This window comes from Seriola aureovittata, chromosome 19 (genome assembly GCF_021018895.1).
Source record: "Seriola aureovittata isolate HTS-2021-v1 ecotype China chromosome 19, ASM2101889v1, whole genome shotgun sequence".
In the NCBI taxonomy this organism is placed as follows: Eukaryota; Metazoa; Chordata; class Actinopteri; order Carangiformes; family Carangidae; genus Seriola; species Seriola aureovittata.
The window spans coordinates 22,957,501-22,975,132 of NC_079382.1; the positions used below are offsets into that span (position 1 = coordinate 22,957,501).

General features: G+C 44.4%; 1 protein-coding gene and 1 long non-coding RNA gene across 14 annotated transcripts in view; both read left to right on the forward strand.

Moving 5' to 3' along the window:
- LOC130187285 (uncharacterized) overlaps positions 1-17,632 on the forward strand; it is a 94,246-nt gene that overhangs the window by 43,869 nt on the left and 32,745 nt on the right. The window lies entirely within an intron of this gene.
- Positions 1-17,632, forward strand: part of myt1la (myelin transcription factor 1-like, a) — a 70,377-nt gene that overhangs the window by 32,795 nt on the left and 19,950 nt on the right. For 7 of the 11 annotated variants that reach the window (XM_056404713.1, XM_056404710.1, XM_056404718.1 and 4 more), the window contains 7 exons: positions 3,837-4,333; positions 5,776-6,406; positions 6,537-7,033; positions 9,634-9,768; positions 12,621-12,711; positions 15,578-15,688; positions 17,018-17,238. In XM_056404713.1, coding sequence (XP_056260688.1) covers positions 3,837-4,333; positions 5,776-6,406; positions 6,537-7,033; positions 9,634-9,768; positions 12,621-12,711; positions 15,578-15,688; positions 17,018-17,238 — 2,183 coding nt within the window. Of the gene's footprint in view, positions 1-3,836; positions 4,334-5,282; positions 5,462-5,775; positions 6,407-6,536; positions 7,034-9,633; positions 9,769-12,620; positions 12,712-15,577; positions 15,689-17,017; positions 17,239-17,632 lie in introns of those variants that run through there. The other 4 variants (XM_056404712.1, XM_056404717.1, XM_056404720.1 and 1 more) reach the window with 4 other exon arrangements.

Consider the following 17,632-nt stretch of genomic DNA (forward strand, 5'->3'; position numbering starts at 1 on the left):
GATCTGCTTTAATTACCACCGGAATTTTAATTGGCGGGAGACAGCAAGGTGGCCAAGGTCACTCACACACACACACACACACACACACACACACACACACACACATACACACACAGACAAGCTGGCAGCCTGTCAGCCCATAAGGTAAAAGATGGAGGGATCATTTGAGGTGAGATGTGTGTGTGTGTGTGTGTGTGTGTGTGTGTGTGTGTGTGTGTGTGTGTGTGTGTGTGTGTGTGTGTGTAACCGTTTTCATGTGTTTACAGACACAGAATTGGACATAACCAGTAAAGAAAACTAAAAAGAAGTAGAAGGAAACAAATTAGATTTTAGTTGAAACTATGAAATTCTAATTTAAAAGTGCTTTTCCACAGAAAACAGGACAGTGTGTGTCTTGGGAAAGAATATACTGACTTAGGACAAGTTTGAAGTTCTCCAATTCTTTGGTTTCCTGCAGAAACTTCCCATCAGCCTCAGCTGTACTTTGTGTTTTAGTGCCAATTAGCTAAAAGTGCTAACATGCTAAAGTAATTATAGGCCTACCTCCTGAGGTTTAGCATGTTAGCATTGTCACTGTGAGCGTGTTTGCAGAACTGTGCAGGCTGTAGACTTCTGTTTATTTAATGATCTTCCATCTTTCTGTTACTGCCTGTTGTCTTTCACTTTGTGACTTTGTTTTGAAAATAGCGAAGTATTTCTTATTGTTGCAGCTGTATTAAGGAGAAAACCTTTCTTAAGGGGAGGTATATTTTGCGGCTGTTGCTTGTTCGTCTCACCCAACTTCTCCCCCTCTTTTACCAAATTGGGATTTTCTGGCTCCAGCAAATGTGAAACTCTGTTCACTGGCTTCACTGTGGTTCGAGTTTATCTCAGAAATAACTAATTGTCTTCCACGATGATGCATGTGAAAGGAATCAGTAGCAGAATGAAACGGATTGTCGCTTACAGAAAAGAGAGGGAATGAAAGTTTTTGTTGAGCGGTTATCAGGTTTTATTCTGCGGGTTTGTCAGACGAACACGCAGCAGCTTCAGTCAGAGAAGCAGCATCACCTCCTTCACCATGCCCTCCAAACACAAAATAAGCTCTTTCATATGGAAATGGACTAATTGACTTCCTAAAATCCACATTAAAGGCGTGTATAATTGTGCTTGCTGTTTTGGAGCAATTAAAGCAGAATTTTCCCAACAGTTAATGACTATTATGGGATTTGCGTAATTGAGGCCCCGGTTGAATAAGCTTTGGGGTTTTTTTTTTTAAAGGCTGATTCTCCTCCTCCTGTGAGAGCGAGTGGAAATCCACTGCAGTGTCTCAACACACCAACTGCAGCACTTTGACCTCTGACCTTGGCACGCCGAGCCGTTCCTTCCCCTGACCCTCGTGATGCTGATGTTGCCCTCTGACAGCAGAGAGGCTTTTCTCTCCGAGCTACAGAAACATCTCAACGCAACAGAAGGACATTAAGTTAAAATATTTACTTTTTCTACTTGTTTTGTGACGAACGGTTCTCACCGTAGCAACAAGCTAAAATCGAATATATCGGAGTCCTGCAGGCTGATGGAAACGTCTGAATCTAGTGAAACGTGTGGAAACACAACGGCTGTTTTCTATATGTTTTATTTAGTCTCAATGAGGAGATTCCATGTCGACAGCTCTCAGGTCCACGTGTCCGTCCATGTGGGCGTCCATCACTCACTCAGGGAGGGAATGAGGGATAATTATCCCTAATTGTTGGCATCTAGTTGTTTATATGTACGTGCATGTGTGTGTACTGGGGTGTATGTGCACACAAGGTCAAGACGACACAGGTACATTATGCATGTTTGCATATTATTTTCACTTGTTATGGGTGCGATATTCCATGAATTAATTCTGTTTATTTCAGAAGTGAACACATTATGTATATATGCATACGCGCTCCATTCTTTATTTCTATTTATTTTATTTTTTGTTGCTGTTTGTTTTTTATGATTTTATCAAAACATGTTCATAAAAAAAATGTATGCAATAAATAGAATACAATGATCAGCTTAGTTTTAACTGTGAACACTGAACAGTCACATGAAGCATGCTCTTTATGTTCCGACAAAATGATTTATATTGATTTATTTTAATCGTGTCGCAGATTCTCCCCGTGTTTTACCTGCAGTGAAACAGGTTCAGCCAATCACAACGAGTGCACACACAGAACTATAACGACTTGGCATCATATTGTAAAAACAGCGGTTGATTTCCTCGTTGTTGCTGCAGACTGTGCTGCTTGATGAAGCCCGCAACAAACACACCCAGATTTAGCTTTTTTTAATTCTGGCACTGATGCTGCTGCTGCCGCTGCCGCTGCCGCTGCCGCTGCCGCCGCCGCCGCCGCCGCCGCCGCCGCCGCCGCTGCCGCCGCTGCTGCCGCTGCCTGCACATGGTGACGGCACAAAGCTTTAATATTCACATGATTAAAAACTCAAACAGCTGTTGCTTCACCACAGCCTCAGGTCTGTGTGACTGTAGTCTAGATTCCTGCAGACAGACCAAAGCTAAACTGCTCCATCCCTTTTTCCACTGGCAGGAAGAACGGCTTAAATCCGAGTCGCACTTTTCGGATGTGGAGCTCACGTCTCCAAGACGCGTTTAATCTGTTTCGCTGTGATTCCGTCTTTTGGTGATGTGAAACTTTATTGAAATAATGAGGGAAATTTGCGCAGCAGTAGATGTAAACAATTTTTTTTTGCAACAGTTGATTCTTTATGACATTTGTTGTATGTAAAACAGACGTTCAGACGTGCAGTCTTTCCCAGATACAGGTTATATTGTAGCTGCAACTGAACAAGACGCCCCGCTGTGATTCCATTAATATTCCTATTGGGACTCTTATTTTGGGAAGATTTCAAACATGACATTGGCAGTATTGCTCTAAAGTTGTTTGAGGGCAGTACAAAGCAGTAAAATACGTTATTTTCTCCTTTCTTAACTGCCAAAGTAGTTCACTATCAGTATTACAATATGAGAAAGATTATGTTCGCAGCATATAAAGGAGGGCCGACTGTGAACAGCTCTGCTACGACCCAAAGCATTTAAAGATGATCACACATGACTTTTCCTTCACTAGATTTACTCGAATGGAAGAATCCGGATGTTGCAACACGGATCAACATATTAAAAATACAGTGAATTTAACTCATCATTTCTTTTTGTCTCAACAAGTGTAGTGTTCTGGAAATATACATTCTTTTACAGTGATATTATACTATTATTTATTTATTTAATAATATTTATTAAAGGACAGTTAGAGAACCTTCCTTCATTTATTCATGTTATTGCTCATGATCAACAGAACAGGCAAATATATGATAAGACCATCAAACTGAGCATGTGCAGTATGAGTGTCGTCACTAAACTCTGTTGCTCCCCTATAGATCATTTCCTCCTCACAGTTTAATGATCGTAGAAAGATGATGTTTGTTAAGTTGTTCTGTAAACTGTTCAACACTTCCACTAAAAGCAGATGTGGAGCTCGACTCTTCTCAGTCCAGCTGTGATCTTTTGTCTCTGACCCACTAAAAAATTCTGAACTGATAAATACGACCAGGCGAGCCAGCCGAGTGTCGGTACACGCGGTTGTTCTGGCTCTGTAGTATCAGATGTGGGCCAGCTCCGGCCCCGTGTGTGTCTGCCAGAGTTGGCTCGGGTTTCAGGTTTGTTTGACCTGAGAATCGGCTCCAGTTAGCAGCGGAAGGGCGAGCGTCGGGCCGGTGAAGCTGAAGATAATATAGTTGAAATGATCAAATAGTAAATATGAGAACAAAGATGGCGGCTGATCACGGATGTGCCCTCTGTCTTATCTCAGTGTCTACGGCTGCCCGCTGGCCAAGAAGAGGAAGGCTCTGGAAAAACAGCCGCTGGAGCCGGCTGCCAAGAGGAGGCCCTTCCTCACCTCCTGCCCGGGCGAGGAGGAGGAGGAGGAAGACACCGCCGTCTACACCAGCTACGAGAACGAAGCCGTGGAGGTGGGGGTAGTGGGGAAGGAGCAAGGGGAGGTAGTGGAGGAGGACGAGGAGGAAGAGGAAGGGGAGAGAGATGCCGACGAGGAAGAAGACGGGGAGGTGGAGGACGAGTTCTCGGAGGACAACGAGGAGCAGGGAGAGGAGGAGGAAGAAGAAGAGGAGGAGGAGGACGTGGAGGTGGAGAGAGCGGATGCGCCAATAAGAGGGGAGCGGACGGAAGAGGAGGACGAGGAGGAGGGGATGGATGAGGAGGAGGAAGAAGTGGAGGACGGTGATGACGAGGAGGAGCAGGAGGAAGACGAGGATGAGGAGGAAGAGGAGGAGCAGAATCGTCAGCAGGGTGAGTTTGTTTTTTCTGTTTGTTTCCTTCTTTTTCTTCATGTTTTCCTCCAGATTTTATCTTCAAACCCAAATGTTTTTAAATACCAAGATAATTCAGATGAATATTTTCTTACAGCTCCTCCAGTGTAAAGGTCTGTGTCCATGTGTAGTGTGATTATAGATTATAGATCAGCTCTAGCTTCTATATTAATACTGTGAAAGTATCAAAGCCTCAGTCCACAGAGAAATGCACACAGCCTGTATTCAGAAACTGAGCCTTAAAACCAGCCGTCAGGACTTCTGGAACTTTGTGATGTCACAACAAAGCAGTCACCAAGCCCCGCCCACCTGGACCCACCATCCAAACCTTGCAGGATTTGGTTTCTCTGAGTGTTTTTACCTGAAATCTGCTTTATTTTTATTGGATCACTCAGAAAACAGTCAGCCAATCAGAAGAGAGGCTCAGAGCCTCCTGTAGTCCGATCGTCACCCTGTGAAACAGCTTATAGCCGATATGATCTCGTTCCCTCATAATAATAGAGACGCTTGTCGTTACTGCAGCAGGGTCTTAGATCCGTGTGCAGGTGCAGCCCACAGGTCTGAGCGGGTGGAGGCAGGAGACCTGGAACATGTATGAAGCTGTGACTGAAGCCAGTCGTGTTCCAGATGTGGCTCATATTCAGGTCCCGTTCTGGGTCAGACCGGTGTCCACTCTCTGCAGTGGGGAGAGGCGTAAGTGATGAGAGCTGCTGAGCCCAATCGCTGGTAGACAGATGCTCTGCGCCCTCCCTCCCGCCACGTTTCCCTCGATCCCTCCCCCCTCCCCTCCCCAGCACCCCCCGTGTCCTCAATCGCTTCTGACAGCGCTTCACGAATAATCGGGAGAGGAGCTCTGCTGAGTTATTAACTCTCACCCTCCCCTCCCCTCCCTGTTCCCCTCCCCGTCTCGGCGGACGTGTCACATGCGCTCTGCCTCGGCTTCTCCTCCTGAGGATATTTATGGCTCCTGAATCGGAGCACCTCACACGCCTCCCTTTTCAATTTCTCTGCTCTCATTCGCCGTCTCTGTCCCCAAAATCAACAGCGAGGCTTAGCGGGGAGAGAGCGAGCGACGCCGCTCGGCACAGCTCTGGGTTGTATGTTTTTTGTGAGTAAACAGTGGATCATAATTGGGAGGGATGCAGCTAATGTATTCAGGGATATATGAGGAGAGAGCGGGTTCATCAGCGTCGCTGAGTTGATTAGAGGCTGTAAAAGCTTCATTTCCTTTTCATCTGCAGGATCTTGATTCTATAAATGAACAGAAAGTTACATTATCTGCAAAATGAATCCATTTCCTCTCGTATTTTGACCCATTACCTGCTGTTTATGTTGCTCATGGTGCAAAACGCCGAGGGAAACGATGCTGATGGGTGAAAACTGGCTGTGATGTGAGACGTTTTCTTCTTTTCTTCCTGACAGTAGAGAACCACTACAAACCCGGTGGACAATCAAAGCTCCTTCCGGTTCAGAAGGACGACAACAACAACAGCTGCACCATCGGCGTCGGGAACGCCACCGGAGAAGAGTACGAGAACTACGACGAGCTGGTGGCCAAGTCGCTGCTCAACCTGGGCAAGATCGCAGAAGACGCCGCCTACCAGGCCATGACCGAGTCCGAGATGAACAGCAACTCCTCCAACAGCGCCGGAGAGGACGATGACGACGACGAGGATGACGGGAGCGAGCAGGGCGACAGGAAGGGCGAGCTGAGCGTGGACCTGGACAGCGACGTGGTCAGGGAGACGGTGGACTCCCTGAAGCTGCTCGCGCAGGGTCACGGCGCCATGCTGCCCGAGGACGGCTACCCGGAAGGCACCATGGTGGACGACGGCGGCCACATTAACGGGCGGCCCGGCGGCGGGGTCAGGGTGCAGGCGGACGAGAGCGAGGAGGAGGTGTGCCTCAGCAGTCTGGAGTGTCTGAGGAACCAGTGCTTCGATCTGGCTCGGAAACTGAGCGAGACGCAGCCGTCTGACCGCCCCGCCCTCCACGCCCTCCACCAGCAGCTGCAGAACCCGCTGGACCAGCAGGTGCTGCATCACCAGACCAGGTACGCAATCTGTCCAGAGTCTGAGGTCTGTTTTTATAGATTTAGCTAAATTTGTGACACATTAACGATTCCTCAGGTAACGTGATGTCGCTGATTAAAAATGACCACATGAATGTTCCATCGCCCTCAGATCACATCAGACCTTTGCTCGCTGCTTGACGACCTCGACTTCCTGCGCCGTCTCAGATTTTCCTCCTGATCCTCCCCTCAGGTACGAGAGCTGCCAGCAGGGTCCGCTGGAGGAGCCGCGGTCTCTGGAGCGCAGCTACTCCGACATGGTGAACCTGATGAAGCTGGAGGAGCAGCTGAGCCCGGCGTCCAGAGGTTACCCGACCAGCTGCAGCCAGGAGGGCGACGAGGACACCACGTCGGTGGCCTCCGACCGCTCGGACGAGACCTACGACATGGCCAAGGGAAACCTGTCGCTGCTGGAGAAGGCCATCGCCCTGGAGTCGGAGAGAGCGAAGGTCATGAGGGACCGCATGGCCTCGGAGCACGCCATGCCCCGGCGGGATCACCATCACCTCCGCGGCCAGGGCGAGCACAGCCCGAGGCTGAGCAGCGGCGCCGAGGAGCGCAAGTCCAGGATGCACCATGACGGGTTGAAGAGGGCGTACTACCCTAAAGGTAGGCAGCGACACCCACACACTGACCCTCGCTGGGTTAGTATTGATCCGTGGTACGACTTCATGTTGATTTCACATCTGCGTTCAGTTTGGACGCTGCTGGAAAATCTGTCCATCAGAGTTTATTATATTTTTCAGTTGAGTGTTTCTTCATCCTCGGCCTCCTCGACTCAGATATTTCACCTCTGGCAGAGAGGAACCTTTGTCTGGGAGGTTTTCCCCTGCCAGGACTATTTTTACTGTGACACCAGGACTTCCAGTGGCAAACTTAGTTCAGTGAGTCTGTCAGTGTGTAGAGAGACGCAGCGGGCAGGGCTGCCAGCTGACAAACTTAACTCCACAGCAGTATCTCAGGATGCAACTCCCTTCCGCCTTAAAACAACTAATTAACAATTTGCAGTGACATCTCAGTAGGAAACCTCCCTGAAGGGGCCCCGCGTCATTCCCCGGACGGTCTGCAGCGACGTCTCAAAGCAGAGTTGCCAACGATTTTCACTAAAGCTGCAGATACAAACAAGATTATTATGATTTTTAATCTAAAGATAATTAAATTGAACTAAACTGACTGTAACTACAGTATGTAATTATACAATCAGCCATTTTTTTCAAGCAGCTCCTCGGTGTGCATCTACGTGTAACACCGACATTAAAACCACCGCAGCTGGTGCTCAGACTGTGAAACTGAAGAGTCATGAACTGGAATAAATTCACTGTTGTTGACTCAACAAAATCAAACTTAAATCATTTAGAATAAAAACAATTGGGCGTTAGGGACGCCCTTTCACAGCCTATTCCTGTCACTGTCTGGCTGATGATTGGTCGACTGACTGAGGCTAACCGCTTTTATAGAAAAAAAAGTAGCTAAAGGTTTTTAAAAGTCAATAAATCCAGAGAAAAAATCACTACGTTGCCAGTTATTAGTCTTTATTTAGATCTTTATTGCTCTTTATAATCTATAATTTTAGAATTACAGTCAGTTTGTCACATTCTTAATACTTTTATTTTGAAAATCCTTTTAACGTGAACATTTGGAATAAAAGAAAAATGTTAAGTTTTCGTACATGTAATACCACCAAATGGTGATGAACGCTGATCGGAGCCTCAACAGACTCGTGAATCAACTGTTTAAAAGAAATATTATTTTTATTACATCTTGGTAATAAACTGGTAATAAAAGTCTCACTTTTAAATGATAAAACACAATGAACACTGTCTGTTCTCTACCACAAAATTGTCAGTGTTTGAACTGTGCTCACAAAGTCGTCCTCTGATCATGTTTCCTCTCCTATATCCTGCCAATTTTACAACCACCTCCTCGCATTACATTTGACCTGAAGCAGCTTTTTACTCCAAAAATCTGAACCCAGGTCAGCAGGGAGCGAGTTTATCTCGTCTGTCTGACTTCCTGTAACCCTCAATACTGCAGCAGCCCGAGGCTAACGGGAAAACACACGCACACACACACAACTGTAACTTTAATGTCTGTGCACATCGCTGGGTTGAATGAGTTTCTGACCTCTGGGCTCTTCAAACCTGTTAAAGCTCCATTGTGTTATTTTAGAGATGCTGTACATGGCCGCCAATGAGATAATGGGCACTTATTTTCTACATTCAGGACCGACACAGTTATTTTTTTTTCTGCAGATGCATGGTTTTCCTCTGACAGCAGCTTATGTTGTTAAAATAGGCCGGTGTGGGAACATCAGACGGCCGGCTTGTCAGGCATGAGTAATGGCAATCCGCACGGCCCGTTAGGAGAGCAAATCTCATCTGTGGGACGCTATCTGCGGCCTATTTCTCTAAATCCACTCAAATACGAGCCGGGCGCCGCCGGGAGGGAGTCAGTGCTGCGCAGTTATCAGCCTCGCTTCAGACTCAGACGGGCTTCAGACTGATTCATTAGTACAGAGGATGCCTTTGTTAGCCCACAGGGAGGTTTTATTAGTCCGCAGGAATGCTTCCATTATGATGTGTCTGAACCGGACCGAGGACAGGAAACTCACGCCGCCTCCAGGTGTCGGTTTCTGGCCCCGAGACGACTCGAGCGCCGGCGACTGGAGCCCATGTCCACGCTCCTCAAATCACAGCCTGCCATTTTGTTTCTCCTGGTTTATTCAGCCTGATGTTGTGTTCGTGTGAGCAGCTTTATTGTGTTGTTGATGATGACAGAAGAAATAGCAGAAGAAGAATTTAAGGAGAATTATTTACTTAAGTAAAAGCAGCATTTTCACACTGTGAAAATATTAAATTATCAAAAGCAGAAGTGCTCTTTATGCCTGTCGTTGCTTTTGTATATTATTATATTATTATATCATTGGATCTTTATAGAGAGCTGCAGGGATGATGTATTTATGTTGTTCAGCCCTGAAGCTTCACCCTGGATCAGTGGGATTTTTCCTCTGTCTTTTGATTATAACAGGAAATAATCAACAACTTTTTTTGATTCAGCAGGATAATCGTCACCAGCCATATATGGGCCAGAGCCGGCCCACCCTTTGGTGCCAGAAAAAACAGCCGACTGTGCCGACGCTCAGCTGCCAGTTACCTGTACCTGTTGACTCACCTCCACCTCCCTCGCTTATTCTCTCCGTCCTTTTCCAGACTCTTCCAGGGGGGAGAAGAAGGAGAGCAAGTGTCCGACGCCGGGCTGCGATGGGACAGGTCACGTGACGGGTCTGTACCCGCACCACCGCAGCCTGTCCGGGTGTCCCCACAAGGACCGAGTCCCGCCTGAGAGTAGGTCCCACTGCCTGGATGTGGTGCTGCGCTGAAAAACTCTAAATAAGAACAATCTGACAAGTCATTTCAGCCGACACAGAACTTCATGTTGTGGCTCGTGGCTTTAATAAATAATCATTTCTCAGAGGCAGGAATCATCTGATTGGTTGAGTTAAACCTCAGCTGGGGGAGGGTAAGAACCCCTGTCTTCTTGTCTTCTAACCAGCAAAGGTCGTTAAATACAACAACAAAATGGAAAAAACTGAACTCCAATTATCTACGTGTCTTTAAAATCTATCACGTCAGTTTCCTAGTTGGAGATATCAGGTATTTCTACACAACCGTGTCAATAAATCAGTGGCACAAATATCAAAACCACTGAAGCTGTCAGTTACTTCAAGATAAAATCCAGCAGTACCATTAAAACTCTAATTCAGAAATTAAAAAAGAGCTACACACTCAGTAAAAACACAATGGAAATGGTTATTTAGCTCTGTGGCTACATGGCTAGCAGTGGTGGTAACTGTAGTATCCTGGAATAATGTGTGAACACTTTAAATCTGAAAAACAGGAAGTTTTCTCTGTACTTCCTGACATTGCATAAATGCAGGAAGGAGACCTTCTTTAGCTCCGCCTGCTGAGATTTGACTTAACCAATCAGATTATTTCTTCCTCTGAGAAATGTTCGTGGATCTGAAACCTTTTTTTCACCTTAAAAACCAATGAAAACCTTCGGGTCGGTCCAGTTCACGACCCCAAACTCACTTATTTACTTCGTTTAACTGAAGTTAAGATATTTGTTCTGACTGAAAGAATTAACGCTGACTTTAAATGACTTGTTGGATGGATTGTGTAGCAGTGAGAGTTGGACAATGTCGGGCATGTTGTTAGCTGTCCACCACCATGCACCCGTCCTGCATGACATGTGTGTTGTGTTACGTTGGAGGTGTTTTATAGATACTTCGGGTTTGACTTTGGTGAGAACGACGGCTCGTTCGTAAATAAGTGATTTGCAATGTTATAAATCAGGATTTAATGTGTGACGGAGCCACATTCGGGCGACTGGTGGTTTTTATTAGAGGAGCAAAATTCAAGGTAAAACCCTGATTAGCTGCAAAACGTTATCAAGGTTCTGAGTTTCAGAGCGCAGCACTTTGAAATCAGCGTCCCCCTTTGCTTTCTTCTCTTCCTCCTCATCACACCTGCCTGATGTCTGGTGTCGCTGATGTAACGTGAACAGCATGAAGAGTCAGTGTGATCCACCTGCTGGCTGCACACACTCACAAAAACACCTGCATGAGAACACACCTGCTTTAATCACGCACACTAAACTCACAGGTAAAACTTGCCATGGTGGGGTCACAGGGGCGTCACACCTGCAGATTATAGCTTTATACAGAAGAACAGGACGGAGTGCAAAGAGAGGAGCACGAGGAATAACATGGACTGTAATGGTGTCACAGCTGCCACATTAGCTTTGCCAAACAATGACGACTGAAGATTATTACTGTTACTATTACTATCATTATTACCACGGTCCGCTTTATAGTAATTAGAGTTGGGTCGATTTCCAGTCTTGCGGGTCTGGTCCGGTGTACGACCTTAAACCGGTTTGATTTTATGCTAACCGACATTTGTGGTTATGAAGGTTCTGACAAATGAAGAAGTAGCCGACATTATCAACCTGCGCTAAATCCAACTTGTATTGCATGTTAATAAGAAAAATGACGTGATTAACGTAAGATCATAGTGTCGGACGAGATAATTGTATCAAGTATTGGCGGTTGGCAAACCGGCGTAGAGGTGCATTACTGCCACCAAGTGGATTTGAGTTGATTATATCATTATGTTACACTTGGGAGCGCCTACTGAGTCAAGTGGTGACACCTAGTGGTAAAATGCGGTACATATTCTATATTCGGTATTTGGGCGTCCTGATGGTGGTTAGGGCATGCGCCATATGGGCTTGAGGGCGGAGCCTTTACTGCATGTCTCCGCCCCTCTCCCTGTCTCGCTCCACTTACTCTATCAAATAAATGCATAAATATATATGTATATATATATATATATCAAACCGGTTTGAAAACCTTTACTCCGGCCCAACCCTAATAAAATAAAGGGCATTTAGAAGGAACGATTTTAAATAGAATCTATTATCGAAACTAATTTTGCTTTATGTCGTGTTTGTAGTACATTTATGACATGTAAATATATTACACAAAAAATAGGTAAGAGACTTGCCAAATAAAACCAGGTAGCAAATATTTTTAAAAGATCATTTTGTTTTAAAACATTTAAAAAACATTAATTATATATATGTATATTTTTTACTTGCATATTTTCATCTAATTGTCCTGTTTTGCAAACGATTTGTCGGCCCACTTGCAATACCTTTGTGGCCCACAGGTCGGCAACCACTGAGCTTCAGTGAGCAGGAAGCATTACATGGAGCTGACAAGGGTAGAAACAGGAAGTAGTTAGTGATAAAAAGGAGTCTGAACAATCTTTACCTTAAACTGGCAGGAATGTTTTTGTCGATAATCTAGAATCAAAACCTGAAGCGAACCTGAAACAGCTCAAGTGAAAATGTAGCTGACATACAGAAGAGTTTTCACTGTAGTGACCTGTTGTTGAACCAGGAGGTGAAAGTGTGTTTACCACTCTCTGTCCTTTCATGGTGGCGTTTCTGTAGCAACACCATCTCTGTTGCATCGTTCATGGCTCATTTTGTGACATTTCCTGCTCCATTGTGGTGTGAGTCGTGCCGCTGTGATCTCTGCATGCCCTAACCGTCGTAGCTGAACGCCCGGTAACTCTCCTGTCTGCTCCTAACCCTCGCTGTCTTTCTCACCTTTTCCTGTCTGTCAAAGTCCTTGCCATGTATGAAAATGTTTTAAAGTGCCCTACTCCCGGCTGCTCTGGACGGGGTCATGTCAATAGCAACAGGAACTCGCACCGCAGGTGAGTGAGCGGCCTCCAGCCGGACCGCTAACACAGCCGACAGAATGTGGCTGATTTACACAAAACATACTGTACGTTTGTGTGTTTAAGTTGAATGACGTTTAGCTTCACACTCGCAGGTGGGTGTCATTTCAATGCTGCCTGTTTGTTTTTGGTCGGTAGCCTTTATTAAAGAGACTCAGACTGACTCTGTAGCATGTCACAATTAAGAAGTTTCTAACGTGTTTATTGGAAATGAAACATAATTCAGCAGCTGCATTCCTCAGCAAGTTTCAAGTCCTTCAGTGGAGGTCGGAGTCAGCTGCAAGTCTTTCAGGCTCTGAGTTCTGACCTGTTAATGTCCATATTTTCTTCTTCTGTGTTTTATTTGAAGTGTTGATCCATCAGAAGATATAAAAACCATCTCAGTGTAGTTTTACATCTCCTCTCTCAGGCTTCTCTCTGGAGCTCTAGTAACAACAGGTCAGTGAGCCAATCAGAAGAGAGGAGGCTCTGAGCCTCTCTTCTGATTGGCTGACTGTTTTCTGAGTGATCCAATAAAAATACAGCAGATTTCAGGTTAAAACACTCAGAGAAACCAAATCCTGCAAGGTTTGGATGGTGGGTCCAGGTGGGCGGGGCTTGGTGACTGCTTTGTTGTGACATCACAAAGTTCCAGAAGTCCTGACGGCTGGTTTTAAGGCTCAGTTTCTGAATACAGGCTGTGGATGTAAAGTAAACTTTGATATTTCTGAACACACGTTCTTCCAGTTTTAAAATCTGAATCAAACCAAGGCGATAGGTTTTTTTTATGTACATGTATGAGACGCTGCTCATTTTGTGTGTGTTTTCGTTCAATTAGCAGCTGTTGGAAAAAGATTTTTACACAGTTTTTTCTTGAGCCTAAGGCAGAAAATGGCCCGTTCTTTTCTAGAAGATGATCTCTACACAAGTGCTGGAACATTTCCAGGTTTAGATTCATGTGAGAAAGAGGCTTAAATTTAAAATTTGCCCCATGTTTGAGGTGAAGGTGTGCCTGCGTCACATCAGCTGTTTAACAGGCAGAGAGCATCACACACACACACACACACATTTTTCAATTATGTAAAGTAATTAGGATTCACACTCATTTTCTCACACACACACACACACACACACACACACACACACACACAGTCTCAGTGCACACAGTCTTGCTGGAGCACACATTCCCACACACACACAAACACACACACATTCACAGTCAGACACTTACAAATTAGCTCACAGACAGCAGCACACGTGCGCTGGCAGACAGAGGAGCGCACACACACACACACACACACACACACACACACACACAGACTCGCTCAGACGTGGCTGCAGGGTGTGTTATGTAGCACAGCTCCGCTGGGAGAGGAAACAAAGCACTAGCTAGCTAGCTTAGCTGCTGCTAGCTATCAGCTCTCACAGCTTTCATGTCTGGCAGTCGCCATGGAAACGCCTTCACAGCAGCAGCAGAAGCAGCAGCGGCGGCCGTGCTGATCTGTCACACACTCCTCATACACTACCATCCTTTATAGTGTGTGTGTGTGTGTGTGTGTGTGTGTGTGTGTGTTGGCAACAACAGTATCTCATCTCCTCTGTGTGTGAAGTAATTAGGAGACAGCCCACAGTGACAGGAGAGGATGGGGGGGGGGGGGGGGTTAAGCCAGTTTTCCTTTACGCAAAATTCACACCAGAAGCTCGATGTCAGTGACACGTAAACGAGCGTCCGTCCAATCAGCAACGACTTCTCCTACAGAATTAGATGCTCGCTGACTGAAGAGCCGTGGAGCTGAAACCCTCAGTCTGTTCAATGCATATATGTCGTGTGTGTACATGGAGAAAACCAACAGTCCTATTTTATTCCTCTTTTTAAAATGATTCTTTCCTTTTCTGTCTATGTATTTTTTCTTTAGCTTTTTGCTTTACACACCCATAATGCAACTGATGTATTTACAATTGTAGAGGGCACCTTGTGCTTGTTTCTATGGAGGCTGAATGAAATCATGTCATTTAGGACCAAAGCTACAGAAGCGTGATGCATTCACTCAAAACAGAGGATGGTTTTTTTGAAGATTTTTTTTGTTTTTCAGAATTTCAAAAGTTTTTTGAAGTTTGTTTGTTTTTTTTGTTTTTTTTTAAAAGAAAAACAGGATTTTTTTTTTAGATAAAAGTTGTCTTAAAAAACTTCCTCTTTTTTTCTGAATTAACAAGATAATTCTGAGATAATTATCTGGTGAATTCAGAAAAGTTTTAGAGAAAAGTTTTCTTTAAAACATTTAAAACAAAAAATCCTGCTCTGTTTTTCTGAATTAATGAGATCATTATCTCAGAATTCTGAAGTAATGATCTCGTTTATTCAGAAAAACAAATCAGATTTTTCTCTTACATGACAGCATCACACCTCCATACAAAGCAGCTGCTAATTGAATATAATCTAAACTAATTGAAACAATCACTGTGGATGCAGCAGCTGATGGACAGTTATAGATTGTGTGTGATCTGAATGGAGTAGTAACCAGTCACTAAACAGTCAGTCAGTTGTTGAGCAGTTAGTAAATAGTCAGTTAGTGAAACCAATAGATGCCAGTTAATGAACCAGTCAGTCGTAATAAGCAGTCAGAAAGACAGTAAACAAGAGTCAATAAACCAGCCAATGCTTGGACTCTTTACCGGTTAGCTGATCAATCAGCCTGTCAAACGCTCAGTCTGTGAACCTCTCTTCATCCAGAGCCAGATGCTCTGTGTGTGTGTGTGTGTGTGTGTGTGTGTGTGTGTGTGTGTGTGTGTGTGTGTGTGTGTGTCAGTACAGTACAGTATTAACCAGGCCGTGTGCTGTCCTGCCCCCCCCCCCCTCTTGCAGTCTGTCCGGCTGTCCCATCGCTGCCGCAGAGAAGATGGCGAAGGTTCATGAGAAGAGCCACTCGACTGACACCGGCAGCAAGACCAATCAGACATCAGACCGTGTCCTCAGGTACCGCCCACTCTGAATTACACAGTCAGACTGACATCAAAATAACCTATTTTAATAATAATGATGATTTGTTTTGTTACGCAACTTCTGTCATATGTTAATTAGGGACGCTGAATGGTGCATTCTCATATAAACATATCATCCACACAAGTCTACTTTTTCTTGTTCATCTCGGATTTGGGAAATAGCTATAGATTATGTTTACCATTTTTTTCTTAAATCGGGGATGCTGAATGGTGCAGTGAAATCCCCACACTTGTAGTTACAGAATCTTAATGAGCTGGGGAATCTCAATAGAGCACTAAAATGGTAAAAACATCTGGATGCCAAATGTTGCAATCAAGTAACAATAAAAAAGTTTTATTAAATAAGAAATACTGCAGTAAATAGCCATTTGCTAACAAGGGATGCTGAATGGTGCATTGAAATTAAAACATTAACTACAAACATAGAACCTTCCTCATCTTGTTCATTGGTATCTTAGGTTTGGCTGTAGATTATATTTATCCCTGTTATTTAAATCAAGGATGCTGAATGGTTCAGCGAATTCCCTATATTGCAGCCAGAGATTATATGAACTTTAACGAACTGGGGATGCTGAATGGTGCAGTAAAACTAACGGCCCAGCATTGCTGCTTAAAAAAATATTGAAAACAAAAAAGCCTTTGTCCTTGCATTAAATTCTTGTGTGACTCTTAAAACATTGATACCAAATGGTTCAATGATGCCACCAACACATAAATCCAGCCTTCATTCTTGGGTAGTCTTTGTCCGGGAAGCCAACATGCACTCTGAAACAGCTTTCAGTCCTATTCAGCCAGCCAGTTCAGGTACAATATGAATGTGAAATGGTGCAGTAAAAATTTTTACTTACTTAAATAAGGGATGCCAAATAATAATAATCAGAATACACACACAATGCACCTGTTTTTGATGGTTGTCTCCTAAAATGTGGAACCAGATTTGATATATTTTTGAATATGTTTGTCACATACTGAATTTCTAATCGTCATATGTTAATGAGGGATGCTGAATTGTGCAGTGAAACAAACAACCAATTTTCCTAAGAGCTGAATCCAGGTTTTGATTACTTTGACATACATTACATTAGGCAGGGATGCCAAATGTCAGTGTGTTTTGTCATGCAGGCAAACCTTTGATTATTAATGAGGGATGCAGAATGGAGCAGTGAAATACAGCATTCTGTGAACACATCATCTACCTTGTCTTCTTTGCTGTCATCTTGACTTTGGGAAACAAATTAATGTAAATTATATTTTCCCTAGTTATCTAAATCGGGGATACTAAATAGCGGTTTTTGCCTCTCAGGCCGATGTGTTTCGTCAAGCAGCTGGAGATTCCTCAGTACGGCTACAAGAACAACGTCCCGACCAGCACGCCGCGCTCCAACCTGGCCAAGGAGCTGGAGAAATACTCCAAGACCAGCTACGACTACGGCGGCTACGACGGGCAGCATGGCGGCTACGGGAAGAGAGGCCCGACAACCAAGTCCCACCACGGGCGAGACACCTCCCCGAAGGGATACGACGGTAAGGAAAATGAACGCACATCTGCGGGCTGAACAAAGTTAAAAATCATCAGTCTCAGTTCTGGTTTACAGAAGGTTTTACTTTTTTTGTATTTTAATTTTTTGGCTTCTTGTTGGAAGAAGAACGAGAATCTTCAATAGAAGAAGAAGAAGAAACAGCTCCAACAGTGTCATTATATATCTGCAAAATCTGATACATTCAGTCTTTATTCTGATTTCTGAGTTTATTGATCTGCCAAATTATTCACCTCCCACACACATAAAAAAACATATATTCAAATTCATGATTTTTCCAATTCCAATTTATTTTCTAGCTGAATTAAAAATAAACATAAAAAACAGGTGGATGATTTTCTGTCAGTGCTTTGTCTTGTTGAAGGGAATGAAACCTGCTA